General features: G+C 42.0%; 1 protein-coding gene across 1 annotated transcript in view; it reads right to left on the bottom strand.

Moving 5' to 3' along the window:
- The window catches only part of myo3a (myosin IIIA), a 132,075-nt gene extending 123,288 nt beyond the window's left edge, over window positions 1-8,787 (bottom strand). The window contains exon 1 of the mRNA XM_062992288.1: window positions 8,617-8,787. Coding sequence (XP_062848358.1) covers window positions 8,617-8,787 — 171 coding nt within the window. The remainder of the gene's footprint in view (window positions 1-8,616) is intronic.
- Window positions 8,788-17,252: the final 8,465 nt, after the last annotated feature.

Below are 17,252 nucleotides of genomic sequence, written 5' to 3'. Positions count from 1 at the left end.
ATGCTGTTCATAGACTTTAGCTCAGCATTCAACACCATCATTCCTCAGCATCTAATTGGAAAGCTGAGCACGCTGGGCCTGAACACCTCTCTCTCTGCAACTGGATCCTGGATTTCTGCTTACGCACGACTGTACAGCATTGCACAGCTCAAATTCCATTGTTAAGTTTGCAGACGACACAACTGTGGTGGGACTCATCAGCAACAACGATGAGTCAGCGTACAGAGAGGAGATACAACATCTAACGGACTGGTGCCAAGTCAACAACCTGTCTCTGAATGTGAATAAAACCAAAGAGATGGTCATTGACTTTAGAAAGACACTAAGGGACCACTCCCCACTGCACATCGACGGCTCATCTGTTGAGATCGTCAAGAGCACCAAATTTATCGTTGTTCATCTGCAAGAGAATCTCACTGTCTGGTTCGGAAATTGTACTGCGTCGGACCGCAGGACTCTCCAGCGAGTAGTGAGGACAGCTGAAAAGATCATCGGGGTTGCTCTTCCATCTCTCACGGACATTTTTAACACCCGCTGCATCCGCAAAGCTCTAAGCATTGTGGACGATCCAACCCATCCATCACATGGACTTTTTACTCTGCTCCCGTCTGGGAGACGATACCGCAGCATCCGGACTAACACAACCAGACTGTGTAACAGTTTTATCCCACAAGCAATCAGACTCCTCAACTCAGTACTGTAACAATTTCCTCCGGAATTTTTTCTGCTGCCACACACTGAACTGTATTGACTATGTTAGACTGTTTTTACCTGTTTTTTATTCAAATATTGAAAAGTCTTTTTGTATTTTTGCACCTTATTTACTTTTTAGGCACCTTATCTCCATTGCCAATTTTACGCTGCTAATGTACAACGTCACTACCTCATGAACCATTGTACCATCTATTCACCATCATGTACTAACACTTGTCTTTAGTCCTGTTTTTTAATTACTTGTTTAGATTAGGGATAATTAGGAATATCTTTTGTAGTCATTTATTATAGGATTTTTTGTATTTATTGTTGTACTTACACTGTTTTGTATTTACACTGTTTTGTCTTGCACTTTTTGTACCGTAATACACCGTGATCCTAGAGGAACGCTGTTTCGTTTCAATATGTACTTGTATGTAGCTGAAATGACAATAAAACCTCTCTGACTCTGACTCTGACTTCAGGTCAGTCAGCCTGTCATGTCTTGTCCGTCTGTTCAAGTTAGTCATGTTTCCAAGTCAGTTTCCAGGAGTTCTAGTTTGTCTAGTCATGTTCCTTGTAAAGATCCCAATGGCTCCAGGGGTCCTTCTGTCTGTTCATCGGCTCCAGTTTCAGGTACTCAAGTTCAGGTGAGTCATCTGCTGGTCCCGTCTGTTTCCTTGACTCATAGTCAGCCTAAGTCTGTCTAAGAAAGTCCATGGCCGTACCCTGCCAGTTCAGTCCATGTCATGTTCGCCAGTTCCAGGTATTCAGGTTCAGGTCAGTCAGCCGGTCATGTCTTGTCCATCTGTCCAAGTCAGTCATGTCTCCAAGTCGGGTTCCAGGAGTTCTAGTTTGTCTAGTCATACTCTTTGTAAAGACCCCAGTGGCTCCAGGGGTCCTTCTGTTTGTTTGCCAGTTCCAGGTATTCAGGTTCTAGTTTGTCTAGTCCTGTTCCTTGTTCGTCTGTCTCTGTCGGTTGTAGGTGTCAGTCAGCAGGTCAGGGTTTCAGAGATGGTCTGTCTTTACTTTTGGGCCCTCCTGCCGCCCAGGCAGAGTCAAACAGTTCCAAGTCCTCTCCAGTTTTGTTTCCTGTTAAAGTTCCAAGCTTTATGTTCCAGTCTGCAGAGTTCAAGCCACAGTCTACTACAGACAATTCTCCTTCAGCTCTGCTGCTGCCGCCACCAGGTTCCAAGCAGCTGATTCAAGAGGGCTCTCCAGGTTCCAAGCAGCTGATCCAAGAAGCCTCTTCAGGTTCCAAGCAGCTGATTCACGAAGCCTCTTCAGGTTCCAAGCAGCTGATTCAAGATGAATTTTCAGGTTCCAAGCAACTGATTCAAGACGTCCCTCCAGGGTTCAAGCAGCTGATTCCAGAAACCTCTCAAGGGTCTAAGCAGCTGATTCAAGAACTTTCTCCAGTGTCTTTGCAGCTGACTTTGGACGCCTCTCCAGGGTCCTCGCAGCTGGTTTATGATGTTTCTCCAGTGTTTTTGCAGCTGACTTCGGACGCCTCTCCAGGGTCCTCGCAGCTGGTTAATGATGTTTCCCCAGTGTTTTCGCAGCTGACTTCGGACACCTCTCCAGGGTCCTCGCAGCTGGTTAATGATGTTTCCCCAGTGTTTTCGCAGCTGACTTTGGATGCCTCTCCAGGGTCCTCACAGCTGATTCAAGGAGTTTCTCCAGGGTTCTCGCAGCTGACTCCGGACGCCTCTTCTCAAGGGTCCTCGCAGCTGCCGCCGGACGCCTCTTCTCAAGGGTCCTCGCAGCTGCCGCCGGACGCCTCTTCTCAAGGGTCCTCGCAGCTGACTCCGGACGCCTCTTCTCAAGGGTCCTCGCAGCTGATTCCGGACGCCTCTTCTCAAGGGTCCTCGCAGCTGACTCCAGACGCCTCTTCTCAAGGGTCCTCGCAGCTGACTCCGGATGCCTCATCTCAAGAGTCCTTGCAGCTGACTTCGGACACCTCTTCGCCAGGCTCCACGCAGCTGACTCCCGAAGCCTCTTCGCCAGGCTCCACGCAGCTAACTCCCGAAGCCTCTTCGCCAGGCTCCACGCAGCTGACTTCCGAAGCCTCTTCGCCAGGCTCCACGCAGCTGACTCCCGAAGCCTCTTCGCCAGGCTCCACGCAGCTGACTCCCGAAGCCTGTTCGCCAGGCTCCACGCAGCTGATTCGCGAAGCCTCTTCGCCAGGCTCTACGCAGCTGACTCCCGAAGCCTCTTCGCCAGGCTCCACGCAGCTGACTCCCGAAGCCTCTTCGCCAGGTTCCACGCAACTGGTTTCTGTTTCCATGTTGGCGCTCACTGACGGCGCTTCTGTTCTTGAGTTGGCGCCCCCGATGGCGCTTCTGTTTCCATGTTGGCGCTCCCTGACGGTGCTTCTGTTCCTGAGTTGGCGCCCCCCGATGGCGCTTCTGTTTCCATGTTGGCGCCCCCCGATGGCGCTTCTGTTTCTATGTTGGCGCTCCCTGACGGCGCTTCTGTTTCCGAGTTGGCGCCCCCCAATGGCGCTTCTGTTTCCATGTTGGCACCCCCCGATGGCGCGTCTGTTTCCATGTTGGCGCTCCCTGATGGCACTTCTGTTTCTGAGTTGGCGCCCCCCGATGGCGCTTCTGTTACTATGTTGGCGCTCCCTGATGGCGCTTTTGTTTCCGAGTTGGTGCCCCCCGATGGCGCGTCTGTTAAGTCAGCACCCCCAGAGGTTGCTTCTGAACTCTTGTTGGCTGGTTTTCCGTCAGCAGCCTGCGTTACAGTAATTATGTCATGCCTGCCTCAAGATGTACTTAATGACTTAAAATTTGCCCCGCAGGGCCCAGGACCTCCTAGTTTTTCTTTGTGTGTGTTTTAGGCACTCCAGGAGGAGTGCCTTTAGGGGGGTTATGTAACACTTGTAGCCTCTGTGTGCTCTGGAGCTTATGTGCCACGCCCCCCTCTCCAGAAGCACATGCTGTCTCCTGCCACACCCTAGCTCATGATTGGTTCCCCAGGACTAATTGGCTCCAGCTGCCCTCTATTTAAAAGGTGCACTGGAGCACTAGAGGGGAAACTGTTTTGTTATCAGGTTGGTTTGTTGGATTTCCTTGTGCCATGTTTCCTTGTGCCATGTTTCCTTGTGCCATGTTCCATGATTTATGGTATGTTATGTTTCTGTTCATGTTTAGTATGTGTTGTTAGATTAGTTAGCCTAGTTTATGTTGTTAGCCATGTTAGCCTTTCTTGCCTTAGTGTGCTGTGTTTAGTTTTGTTTAGCCTTGTTTTGTTCTGTGCTGTCTTTTGTTAATAAATATCGAAGTTTTGGTTTACATCTCTGCGTGTGTGTCCGCCCCACTTTGTCTCGCCTTAGCCCCCATTCGTGACACAAAACACTAACTATAATAAAAAACGTAAGTGCAGGCGCTCAGGTGGAGCAGCGGTAAAACACGCTTGCACACCAAAGCTGACATTTCGAATTTGTCGGTTCGAAACTCAGCTCTGCCATTCGGCGGCTAACTGATGCAATTATGACCTCTGCTGGCTGGTTGATGGCGCCTGCACAGAGTTGAGGGATAATGAGGATCATGGTGTGGCTTTCCGTACACAAAGCTGATCCACATATGAACTCGCCTCATGCTGGAAAAAAGATGGAGTCGGCTACTGCACACGTGTCAGAGGGGGCGTGTGTCAGTTCGCTCTCCTCAATCAGAAGTGGAGATCAGCATCAGTAGAGAGGAAGCGTAATGCAATCGGGTAATTGGATACGACTAGATTGAGAGGAAAATAACATAAGTGCTAGCAATAGACTACACATAGCATAGGTTTATATAGCGTGTCTGAGTAACTGTGAATACAATGAGTGGACAGTGATGCACTGATTCCTGCCAGACTTTGTAAGGTTAAGACTAAACCTAATAAATACAAATGGTTCCTTTCCCCAAAGCCATTTCCCATGACTGATTTTTAGCAGTCTGAGGGGCAAATTGTACAGTGCTTATCCATCACCAACAAAGAGAGTGAGGGAGAGTGAGAGTACCTGCAGATACAGGAGTGCTTTTACTAATGAAGCAAATGACATAAATAAAAGCTAAATGCATGAGGTGAGTACTCACTGCTGCTCAAAAAAGGCTAATAGAACAAGTACTCTTTACAGTGCAAAGTAAATGTACGTACTAACTCAGTGTTAGAAAAGTAGGGGTGAGAAGAAGGATTAAGTGGAAGCATGAGGCGCTCAAGCATTGGGCAGTGTAAAATGCTTACTACTGCACAAGGAACACACACAATTGGGTATGTCTAATGTGTAGTTCACTCTACACGATTTTTGCCCTGATTTTTGCTCACCGACTGGTCGTGGCTAGATTTGCCGGCTCGGAGGCAACTCGACGTTTTTCAATCGCTATGTGTAAACTGCTCAACAACTTGATCCGAGCGGCTCGCCGAGCGCTTGCCGACTGAAGAGAGATATCGAGCATGCTAAATAGCTGGATATCAGTCGAGCGACTGGCAGGGGAGGAGTTGTAAAACGCGGGACAGGGGCATAATATAGTTTCTATCAGAATACATAGGCACACACCCGTTTTAAAGTATTTCTGACCTTATCATTCTCGACAAAATGTAATACCAACGTTGCATTGCAAAAAATATTTATTAACCTTCAACTCACTACAGAATAATCCATGCTGTTCGCATAGCCAAATCAACTCAGATTCATTTATTTTTCCTCTGTGCTTTACACTGCACATCAGCGCACAAACTACTTGACAAAATGTAGTTTGAGAGACCAGACAGACTCATCTGCGATTCCTGCTGATAGTACAGTAGACAACGACTAAAAAGACTCCAGAGTGCAAGAGGTCCAGTTGTGTAGTGTGAACTGTACAGCGATCTGAACAACTTGAAAGCAACTCCTAATGTACACTGAGAAGATAAAATAACAATAATGTGGCTCTCTGTAAGGAAACATCCAGAGGCTTCACAAGTGTCAGAGAGGGTGTGTTAGTCTGTGGCACTACAAAGTCAAAGTGTGTATCCAGCAGAGGTCACCAGAGTTCACAAGGCTATTATGTTTATCCAAATTGGAACAATGCATAAATAATCCCAAACAGAATGGATGTACTAACTAAATGTTTTCAGGTATGTTTTCAAATATTCGGTTCATGTAGTTTGTACATTTCTGTACATTCTAGAGCCAACAGTGTGTGGACATCTGTCCATGACCTTGTTGGACATCCCTTTATGTATCTGCTTTTGTGCAAAAAGACTGATCGTATATACTTGTTAGCATCTGCGTCTGTTACATATTATTTAAGTTTGACTACTGTAAAATAGCAAAAAATTTAAAAAGTAAATGGACACGTTTTAACCTTTATTAATAATATGAAAATCGTGTACTAATCTGCACTTTAACAAATAAAAAGGCAAGGGAGTTCTCCCTTCTTATGCTGTCGGCCGTGCAGCATTTTGCAGTGTGGCCACGGCTGAAAATGCGTTTCATGGTTGGAATAGTTTGGGGAGCATTTATGCAAATAGTTGTGTTTGTTATGATGTGATTTATGGTGTTTTTTGTGTTCGTGTTTATGTTTAATTTGTAAGTTACCATTTTCATTAAGCGTGTCGTATTCAGTGACCTGATTGGTGTGTTCACTTGTTCAGCATTGAGGGAGGCATCTGCTGTATATCATATCTGCTCTCTTTTTCATGTCTTTTTAACTCACTGGAGAGCAATTGCAAATATACACCAAAAAGCCATAACATTAAAACCACCTCCTTGTTTCTACACTCACTGTCGATTTTATCAGCTCCACTTACCACATAGAAGCACTTTGTAGTTCTACAATTACTGACTGTAGTCCATCTGTTTCTCTGCGTGCTTTGTTAGCCCCCTTTCATGCTTTTATTCAATGGTCAGGACTCTCCCAGGACCACTACAGAGTAGGTATTATTTGGGTGGTGGGTCATTCTCAGCACTGCAGTGACACTGACATGGTGGTGGTGTGTTAGTGTGTGTTGTGCTGGTATGAGTGGATAAGACACAGCGCTGATGGTGTTTTAAAACACTTCACTGTCACTGCTGGACTAAGAATAGTCCACCAATCAAAAATATCCAGCCAACAGCGCCCTGTGGACAGTGTCCTGTGACCACTGATGGAGGTCTATAAGATGACCAACTCAAACAGCAGCAATAGATGAGCGATCATCTCTGACTTTACATCTACAAGGTGGACCAACTAGGTAGGAGTGTCTAATAAAGTGGACAGTGAGGGGACACAGTATTTAAAAACTCCATCAGTGCTGCTGTGTCTGATCCACTCATACCAGCACAACACACACTAACAAACCACCACCATGTCAGTGTCACTGCAGTGCTGAGAATGATCCACCACCTAAATAATACCTGCTCTGTGGTGGTCCTCTGGGTGTCCTGACCATTGAAGAACCGGGTGAAAGCATGCTAAAAGAAGTATGTAGAGAAATATATGGACTACAGTCAGTAATTGTAGAACTACAAAGTGCTTCTATATGGTAAGTGGAGCTGATAAAATGGACAGTGAGTGCTGGAGCACTCTACTTTTTCACGTAGGATTAATACTGTTATTCTAGGAGTTGTGTTCCCCTTTTAAACCTGGAGAAAGATAAAACATTGCACCTTAAGCCAGAGGAGAAACATCATGGCCCTCTACACCCTTAGCCAGAACCTAAGATGTTATAAAATAATAATATATTAAAAGTGAGCTTTATTTCATCTACTCATCAACATTTAAACAAATACAAATCAAATAAATCACTTATCTCTACCTATTCACTGGAATGCAAAAGAGTTCAATTAAAAAATCCTCTTTGTCTACCTATCTTAATAGTTTGCCTCTGCTGTTCCTGGAAACAATGCTTATGATTGGCGGTTCAACTATAAATTTACAGAATGCCAAACAATTGTAATTCAGTGACAGACCAATTTAAAATGACAGTAAAACTGACCAATCATATCTTCTCTCTAAATAAGTGGACTTTGTTTTCGCTAATTTTAAAGTTCTTCCCATTGTGGGGACATGTGTGCAGCGTACTGCATATGGAGCTTGTGTGATGATGTGATTATTTGTAAGGAGAATTTGCATTTTGCCTAAGAAATGAGCTCATTTGTTTGTGGGCTTATCTTTTCTGTGCTATTGGCTTGTTGCATTTCTAAGGTTGAACTGAAGTCTTTGAAATTCACATCTGCCTTAAGCATAGGGTACAATAATGTACCTTCTCATGTCAAGTACACAAACTAAGCAAACGCTCAGTGTAAAATCATGTTCTCCCCCACTTATCCTATCACAAAACTTTATATCAGACACTCCGCAATGTTTGTGGGCATGAACTGCTAGTTTCAAATCTAATCACAGCGTCTCTACTGGGTCAAAGTTAGGATTCCAAAACTTTAGTTCTACTGGCTTTTAGCCAATATGATGTGAACTCCTTTTTTATTTTGCATTATTTCTTTGCTGCATAACCCAATTAAACATCAAAGATATAGATAGTGTGATTAGGTATACAATGACGAGGTTTATCTTGAAACTTTTTATAAATATTACGCAGACATTAATATTTGGTGAGCTGACTTAGCTTCTAGCTAACCCAGTATAATCCAGTTTTGTCTAGTCTATTTGTATTGTGAAGTTAGCTTTAGATGGTTTTCTGGGATCTTTTGGCTCTTTCTGTTGGTTCTTTTAAAAAATATTTTTGCAGGACAGCTATTCTTCAATGGAATCCCCACTGTTTTCTTCTAAACAAACTAACAAACATAATTTGGACAAATGCCATATATCTAAACCTCTAGGCCTAGAATTGAATACTGGTCTGCTTTCATTAGTTACTCGTTCATTTATATACAAGTGGTTTGGTGTGATATCAAACATTTTAGAAGAACACAAATGATTTAACTTGCTGTTAGTGGGTTTAATGAACTTGGTAACTCACATGAATGAGATCCAGCACTTTGACAGCTGCCTCACTGCCATCAGTCTTATTTAGCACTTTGTAGACTTTGCCATAAGTTCCTATTCCAATCGTCTCTGTGATCTCCCAGGTGTGTGATGGATCTGGAAAACTATCAAACACCAGAGAATTCCCTCCAGACTGTGGGAACATCTTCCTGAGGGTCCTCCTGCGTACAAATGATAGGCAATAATTTGTTGCTACAAATATAGAAACAGTACTATTTTTTTAATCATTTAAAAGATTCAAATTAATTCACTTATTCTTTCTAGGGCAATGGGTTCGGCACCACCCACAAACTCTGGGCACAAAGAAGGAATACACTCTGGACAGGGTGCCAGTTTATCAAGGGTTAACGCAAAAGCACTTACATTTACTCACTTACACCCAGGGGCAATTTAGAAAAGAAAAAAAGAAATGTACAATTTGCTTGGGCAGGGAAAGGAAACCTGAGTAGCCTACATGGAAGAACATGCAAAACTCCACAAATACAGTAACCAGGATTCAGGATCAAACAAAGGACCCTAAGAACCATCGTGCTGTGCACACATGTCACCATTATTAAGTCACATTTTTTTTTTATCTGACTAAATTACACAGTTGTGACCACTGTATGAGAATATAAGCAGTACCTGTAGTGCACATGAGTAATAGAAGTGGTGATAGTTTGAACACAGGTAAAGGAAATTATTTAAGAGAGTATTATTTAACCATTTCTACTTTTTAGATACTTTATTTTAAGAATTAGTAACAAAATTAAAAGTAATCACTGTCTAATCACAATACTCTACCAAATTAATTAAAGCGGTGTTAATGGCGCAAACACATGCAGACACAATCAATCCTAATCAATTACAGATTACTAAAATATACTGCAAGCAAAATTCAACTGATTTAAGAGACTTTACTGTCATTTTAGCTATATACAAGTACACATTGAAATGAAAAAAAAAGATGTTCCTTCAGGACCAGGGTGCAACACATAACACAAGTGCCAAAAACACAATACACAAAATGCAGACAAAAACTGTGATCAATACTACAAACAATACAGGGCACAATTTTGGACCTGAGAGAGTAAAGGTACAGGACCAAAAAACAAGTGTGGTGTTGGTACATGTATTGAGTAAATGTAAAATAACGAAAAGAATATACAGTGGTACCTTGTAACTCGACATCCCCTAAACTCAACGGTCTTTGTCGAGAAATTTGTTCCCTTAAACTTGACGTTTCTTTTGAACTCGACGTGTGTGCAACTGCCGCTTTGTTCAGCGCTTGGTTTGGTACGGTCAAACATAATCAAAGTGCGAATATGGGACGAATCTGCATTTGTGTGGAATAACTGTCAAATCCACTCTGAAAACGTCCACATGTATCTATGTTAAGCTGGATTTTCCTCCTGTTTCACTTTCAAATTTGTGTTATAGCTCGGGGTGCTGAGAAATTGTGAGGATCAGCTTTTCAGAGAGTCGCTTATTGTTAAAAAAAAGCTTAATGTGACCTAATGTATTAAAGGAACGACAAACGAACACAAAACTTCTCTTATTTATTACTGCTCATAAGTCCTCTTCACTAAGAGTGAATGCCATGTTTGGCATTGGCACGAGTGACCAAAGGTTTGGCTATAGCAGCCCGGCCGTGTATATTGACCCTGTGGAGCTCCCGACGGACAGTTCTGGTGGAAACAGGAGAGTTGAGGTGCACATTTAATTCTGCCGTGATTTGGGCAGCCGTGGTTTTACGACAAACGAACACAAAACTTCTCTTAATTATTACTGCTCATAAGTCCTCTTCACTAATGAAATTCCTCGAAACTCAATTGTGATTGGACAGTAATCACTTCTCATTCTTCTTTCTTTGCTGGCTGAGACTGAAATACAATGCTCATTTAAATCAGTACACAGTTAAGCTGATTTGAATTTGATTCTGACACTAATTCAGCATTTTGTTTTTTTAATGCAAATCCTTGTGTACTGTTTAGACACATCTCCACATACAACTTGAACATAATAGTGGCTAATCATCTGTATCTCATTTGGATGTGATGTATTTACTGGCAAAGCACCCCATGGTTGGACCTTTTTATTAGAATAAACATACTTTGGCCACAACAGCAAAAAATCCTGGTCTGATTTTAGGCAACATCCTAATTTTTCCAGCCACGTAAAATTAACCAGATTTTACAGATTTCGTCTTTACAATATTAGAAGTACAAACACCAGTTCAAGAAAAGTTTGGACATTTAGTAAAATTTAACAACAAGAAGAATCAGTGATTTGTCAATTCTATTGAACCTTTATTTGACTGACAAAAGTAAAAAGAAAAGATTTCCAGTGTTTTTACTAACCAACTTTGTTGTATTCACCAAAGGCTTAGTCTTTGCAAGCATCTTTGTTAGAGAAACAACAATCAGTTCAAAAAGAACCTTTTTCAACACAAGATTGAAGAAAATTTGGGTCTTTCATTATATAGCATACATAATTTTTCTAGAAAAAAGGAATCTCAAGGAATCTCAAACTGGACAAGGCAAGCAGGGAAACCACTGTTGATTCTTATTGACCTCAAGCCCTCGGTTAGCAATGCCTGAGAAACAGTGAAGCTACTATTTCAAAAATAGCTACATGGGCTCAGGAGTACTTTGGAAACCCGCTTTCACTTAATACAGTCATCTGCTACATCATGTAACACTGTTACGCAAAGAGAATGCCATATCTGTGTATAAATGCTAAGTTCTATGGACCTGGGCTCATTGCAGATGGACCAAAAGACAGGAGAAATGTGTGCTGTGGTCAGTTGTTTCCACGTATCAGCTTGTTCTTGGGAATAATAGATCTTGAGTTGTCCGTCCTAAAGGTGAAAAGGACCATTCAGACCATCTTGTTAACAGCCAGAGGTAAAAATGCCAACTTCTTTCATAGTATGGGGATGCATTAGTATCCACAGCTTGGGTGGCTTGTATGTGTGATGGTAGATAAAAAATTTTTAAAGAGACATATGCTGCCATCAAGTTTACCTCTTTTTCCAGAAAGGCAATTTTTGTTTTAGCAAGACAATTCCAGGCCTTATTCTGCACACGCTACAACAGTGTGACTGAGTAGACACAGACTGTGTGTGCTTGACTGGCCAGTTTGCAGTCAAGATCTGTCTCCTAGCGAAAATGCACGCTGAGTCATGAAGAGTTGAATCAGACAACAGCAGACTGTTGAGCAGCTGAAGTCTTGTAACAAGTAAGAATGGGCAAACATTCCACTTGCAAAACTGCAACAGTTGGTATCCTCAATTTCCAAAACATTAAAAAGTGTCATTAATAGGAAAGGTGGTGATGATCAATTTTGAGTGTGTTGCAAGCGTGAAATTAAAAATGTAATACGAGTTAATCATTGAAAACATTAAATACATTTTCTTTTGTTTCCTTTGTAAAGGTTTGATAGAGTTACCAAAAATTCCAAGAGTCTGGTAAGAGTTACCAGATTCTTTTTTGTTGCAATTTACCAACTTTTCCAGGGGGTTTGTGAATATAATTTAGAATTTGATGCCAGTAGGGGAAAAGCAGATGGAGAAGTGTTTTAGGAATATGAACCACTTCCCCAACCAGATAGGTTCCCCAGGAGGGGCGGTCCGGAGTTTGCATGTACTCCCTGTGTTTGCGTGGGTTTCCTCCCACAGTCCAAAGACATTCAAGTGAGGTGAATTAGAGATACAAAATTAAACTTTAAACTTGTGAACTAATGAATCTTGTGTAACCAGTAACAACCCATTGTGTCATGAACATAACCAAAGTGTGTAAAACATGATGTTAAAATCCTAATAAATAAATAAACCAGATAGGTTAAGACAATGGTAAAACAGACTAGTCCACCAATGCTGACATTTCAGCTTGAGAGTTTGAATCTCAGCTATGCTATTGGCTGGCTTGGCACCTGCATGGACATAATTGGCTTGTCTGGGGAGAGAAGGCCAGAGGGATTACTTATAACTGCTACAATTATGACTGGCTGGTCAATGCTGCCTGAACAAAAGATGGGTAATTATGAAGATTTTGTGACTCTCCATGTGCGACAGAGATGTCCATATGAACCCGTCTGGTGCAGGTGTAAAGAAGCAATCAGATTTGACCAAGGGTGTCAAAAAGGACAGAGCGAGTGAGTATTATGGTTATTCAGAGACTCTTGTATAAAAACAAACTGGTTTAAACAACTATTTAACATAATGACAGGCCTGGTTTCCACTTGCAGCTTGATAAACATCATCAGGTGAACCAACACCCACTACTTATCTGTTAACAAACAAAAGCAATAAGATTAAGCATACCTGTTCCCTGAAGCCATGTCTGTCTGATTTACCTCCACACACACGAGTTCTATACATCACCTTCAATCCCCCACCCAGTGATGTGTAGCACTCTGAAAATACAGCTCTACATTTTACTCTACAGAAGAGTAGATTTTCTATTTCCCTTTATAGAAATTAAGGAAAAGTGAAGAGTGCTGGAGGAAACAAGATCCGAGTACTGAGAGAGTAAATAGGCAGACAGCTGGAACAGTCCCGGCCTCCCACTAGCTTAAAGTTTCAGTTTAACCTCAACATGCAAAACAGAAAAACTAGGAGCGCAGACACAGACACACACACACATGCTAACATACATGCTATCACACACACATAGACACAAACATACACAAAACACATACCTAAATATTAAGGAATTTGAGGGAGGGGGGGGGGGGGGGGGGTTCTGCCTTCTATGGTGAAATTGAGCCTTGGTGATCATTGGACTTTCAAGCAAGACAACAACCCCAAGCACACTAGCAAGTCAACCAAAGCTTTGATAAGAAATCAGTTTTAAAATATCCTGGAGTGGCCTTCTTAGTCTCCAGATTTAAATTCCATAGAAAATCTATGAGTGAAGATTCCACAAGAGCAGTGTCAGAAGCCTGGTAGCAACTAAAATTGCTTATTTAAGGTTATCATTGTTGTGTCACAGTTGATCAAAAACATACACCAGTGAATTGATTTGATTTTATAAAGGATGTTCCACCAAGTATACTAATGCTGAGGGTTGAATAATAGTGCACATGGACATTTGACTAAGAGAACTAGATGTTTTTATTTTATTATTTTAACTCAAAATTATGTCGACTTATGTTCTCAAAATTGTTCGAATGCATTAATAAATATTTTTTCTGTTTACTGAGATTTTATTGCTGTAAATTCTCATTCAACATACATAATATATGGCGCCCAGGTGACGCAGTGGGATATTCCACTAGTGCACCAGCGGCGAGATTCTGAACTCCTCGGTTCGAAACTCGGCGTTGCAACCGGCCAGCTGGGTGCCATCTGGCAGGCACAATTGGCAGTGCCTGCAGCAGATACTAATTGGCCACAGTATCTGCAGGGTGGAGACTGGACTATGTGTGGGGTGGGATCTTCATACGCTGTGTAAGGACCCTGATTGGCGGAAGAGATGCTTTTGCAGAGTGCATGGGTGAGCAGAGGAGGGCTGTGCACGTGTCGGAAGAGGCGCTCTCCTTGGATGCAATCAGGTATCCCTCAGCAGTGGAAGACAAATTGAATATACAGTATATAATACATAATAATTGTAGTAGCTTTTAAGGTGTGTTCAGACCTTGAAGAAAGTAAACAAGTTTGTATTCATTTTAATGAGCACAATACTAATGTTTTACTTAGAATGAGTTTAAAAATTAAATCCCAGCTTTCATGCGTATTGGCTTTTACATTGATGTTGAGTGACTTTATGCCATAGCTGGTTTAAAATTCAAGCAGCTTGGCTGTGTTTAATGGCTTGTAACCATCTATCTTCCTCTTGATTACATTCCAGAGGTTTCAAATTAAGTTGAGGTCTGAAGTTTGGGCTGGTCATGACAAAGTTTGATTAAGTTTTCATCCATGTGCACCTTGATTGACCTGGCTGTGTGGTATGAAGCTTTGTCCTGCTGGAAAAATAATCTTTAGAGTTAGGAAATATTGTCAAAGAAGAAGGACACAAGTCAAATCTGCCTGATTCCAGCCTTGATTGTCACCAATCCTAAAACAGAGTTTACTGTGGTTTTTAGGCCTCTCCAGGTCTCCATCTATTCATTAGAAGGCTTAAACTTAGACTCATTAGAGAAGTTGACTTAATTATTGTCAGCCTGGCACTTCTCAGCTTGACAGCTTTGCATGACTTTAGTCCTGCCCTTAGGAGCCTGTTTTGAATTATTGTTGTGCACTTTACTCTGCCAATTGCCATTTTTTTGTAGGTCACTTTGTCTGTGGTTGTTTTTGAGTTTGAGTTAGACTGTGGTCCTCCTGGTTTGTAAAAAATAATTTGCCATTATATCAATAATTTAAATTTATATATATATATATATATATATATATATATATATATTTATATACAGTGTATCACAAAAGTGAGTACACCCCTCACATTTCTGCAAATATTTCATTATATCTTTTCATGGGACAACACTATAGACATGAAACTTGGATATAACTTAGAGTAGTCAGTGTACAACTTGTATAGCAGTGTAGATTTACTGTCTTCTGAAAATAACTCAACACACAGCCATTAATGTCTAAATAGCTGGCAACATAAGTGAGTACACCCCACAGTGAACATGTCCAAATTGTGCCCAAATGTGTCGTTGTCCCTCCCTGGTGTCATGTGTCAAGGTCCCAGGTGTAAATGGGGAGCAGGGCTGTTAAATTTGGTGTTTTGGGTACAATTTTCTCATACTGGCCACTGGATATTCAACATGGCACCTCATGGCAAAGAACTCTCTGAGGATGTGAGAAATAGAATTGTTGCTCTCCACAAAGATGGCCTGGGCTATAAGAAGATTGCTAACACCCTGAAACTGAGCTACAGCATGGTGGCCAAGGTCATACAGCGGTTTTCCAGGACAGGTTCCACTCGGAACAGGCTTCGCCAGGGTCGACCAAAGAAGTTGAGTCCACGTGTTCGGCGTCATATCCAAAGGTTGGCTTTAAAAAATAGACACATGAGTGCTGCCAGCATTGCTGCAGAGGTTGAAGACGTGGGAGGTCAGCCTGTCAGTGCTCAGACCATACGCCGCACACTGCATCAACTCGGTCTGCATGGTCGTCATCCCAGAAGGAAGCTGACGCACAAGAAAGCCCGCAAACAGTTTGCTGAAGACAAGCAGTCCAAGAACATGGATTACTGGAATGCCCTGTGGTTTGAAGAGACCAAGATAAACTTGTTTGGCTCAGATGGTGTCCAGCATGTGTGGCGGCGCCCTGGTGAGAAGTACCAAGACAACTGTATCTTGCCTACAGTCAAGCATGGTGGTGGTAGCATCATGGTCTTGGGCTGCATGAGTGTTGCTGGCACTGGGGAGCTGCAGTTCACTGAGGGAAACATGAATTCCAACATGTACTGTGACATTCTGAAACAGAGCATGATCCCCTCCCTTCGAAAACTGGGCCTCATGGCAGTTTTCCAACAGGATAACGACCCCAAACACAACCTCCAAGATGACAACTGCCTTGCTGAGGAAGCTGAAGGTAAAGGTGATAGACTAAAACCAATTGAGCACCTGTGGCGCATCCTCAAGTGGAAGGTGGAGGAGTTCAAGGTGTCTAACATCCACCAGCTCCGTGATGTCATCATGGAGGAGTGGAAGAGGATTCCAGTAGCAACCTGTGCAGCTCTGCTGAATTCCATGCCCAGGAGGGTTAAGGCAGTGCTGGATAATAATGGTGGTCACACAAAATATTGACACTTTGGGCACAATTTGGACATGTTCACTGTGGGGTGTACTCACTTATGTTGCCAGCCATTTAGACATTAATGGCTGTGTGTTGAGTTATTTTCAGAAGACAGTAAATCTACACTGCTATACAAGTTGTACACTGACTACTCTAAGTTATATCCAAGTTTCATGTCTATAGTGTTGTCCCATGAAAAGATATAATGAAATATTTGCAGAAATGTGAGGGGTGTACTCACTTTTGTGATACACTGTATATATATATATATATATATATATATATATATATATATACTGTATATATATATATATATATATATTAATAATTATATATATATATATATAATATACAGGTCCTTCTCAAAAAATTAGCATATTGTGATAAAGTTCATTATTTTCCATAATGTAATGATAAAAATTAAACTTTCATATATTTTAGATTCATTGCACACCAACTGAAATATTTCAGGTCTTTTATTGTTTTAATACTGATGATTTTGGCATACAGCTCATGAAAACTAAAAATTAGCATATTTCATCCGACCAATAAAAGAAAAGTGTTTTTAATACAAAAAAAGTCAACCTTCAAATAATTATGTTCAGTTATGCACTCAATACTTGGTCGGGAATCCTTTTGCAGAAATGACTGCTTCAATGCGGCGTGGCATGGAGGCAATCAGCCTGTGGCACTGCTGAGGTGTTATGGAGGCCCAGGATGCTTCGATAGCGGCCTTAAGCTCATCCAGAGTGTTGGGTCTTGTGTCTCTCAACTTTCTCTTCACAATATCCCACAGATTCTCTATGGGGTTCAGGTCAGGAGAGTTGGCAGGCCAATTGAGCACAGTAATACCATGGTCAGTAAACCATTCACCAGTGGTTTTG

Source organism: Trichomycterus rosablanca, chromosome 3 (assembly GCF_030014385.1).
Source record: "Trichomycterus rosablanca isolate fTriRos1 chromosome 3, fTriRos1.hap1, whole genome shotgun sequence".
NCBI classification, from domain to species: domain Eukaryota; kingdom Metazoa; phylum Chordata; class Actinopteri; order Siluriformes; family Trichomycteridae; genus Trichomycterus; species Trichomycterus rosablanca.
Note: the sequence above shows the minus strand (reverse complement) of the source record. Positions and strands in the feature narration are given on the sequence as shown.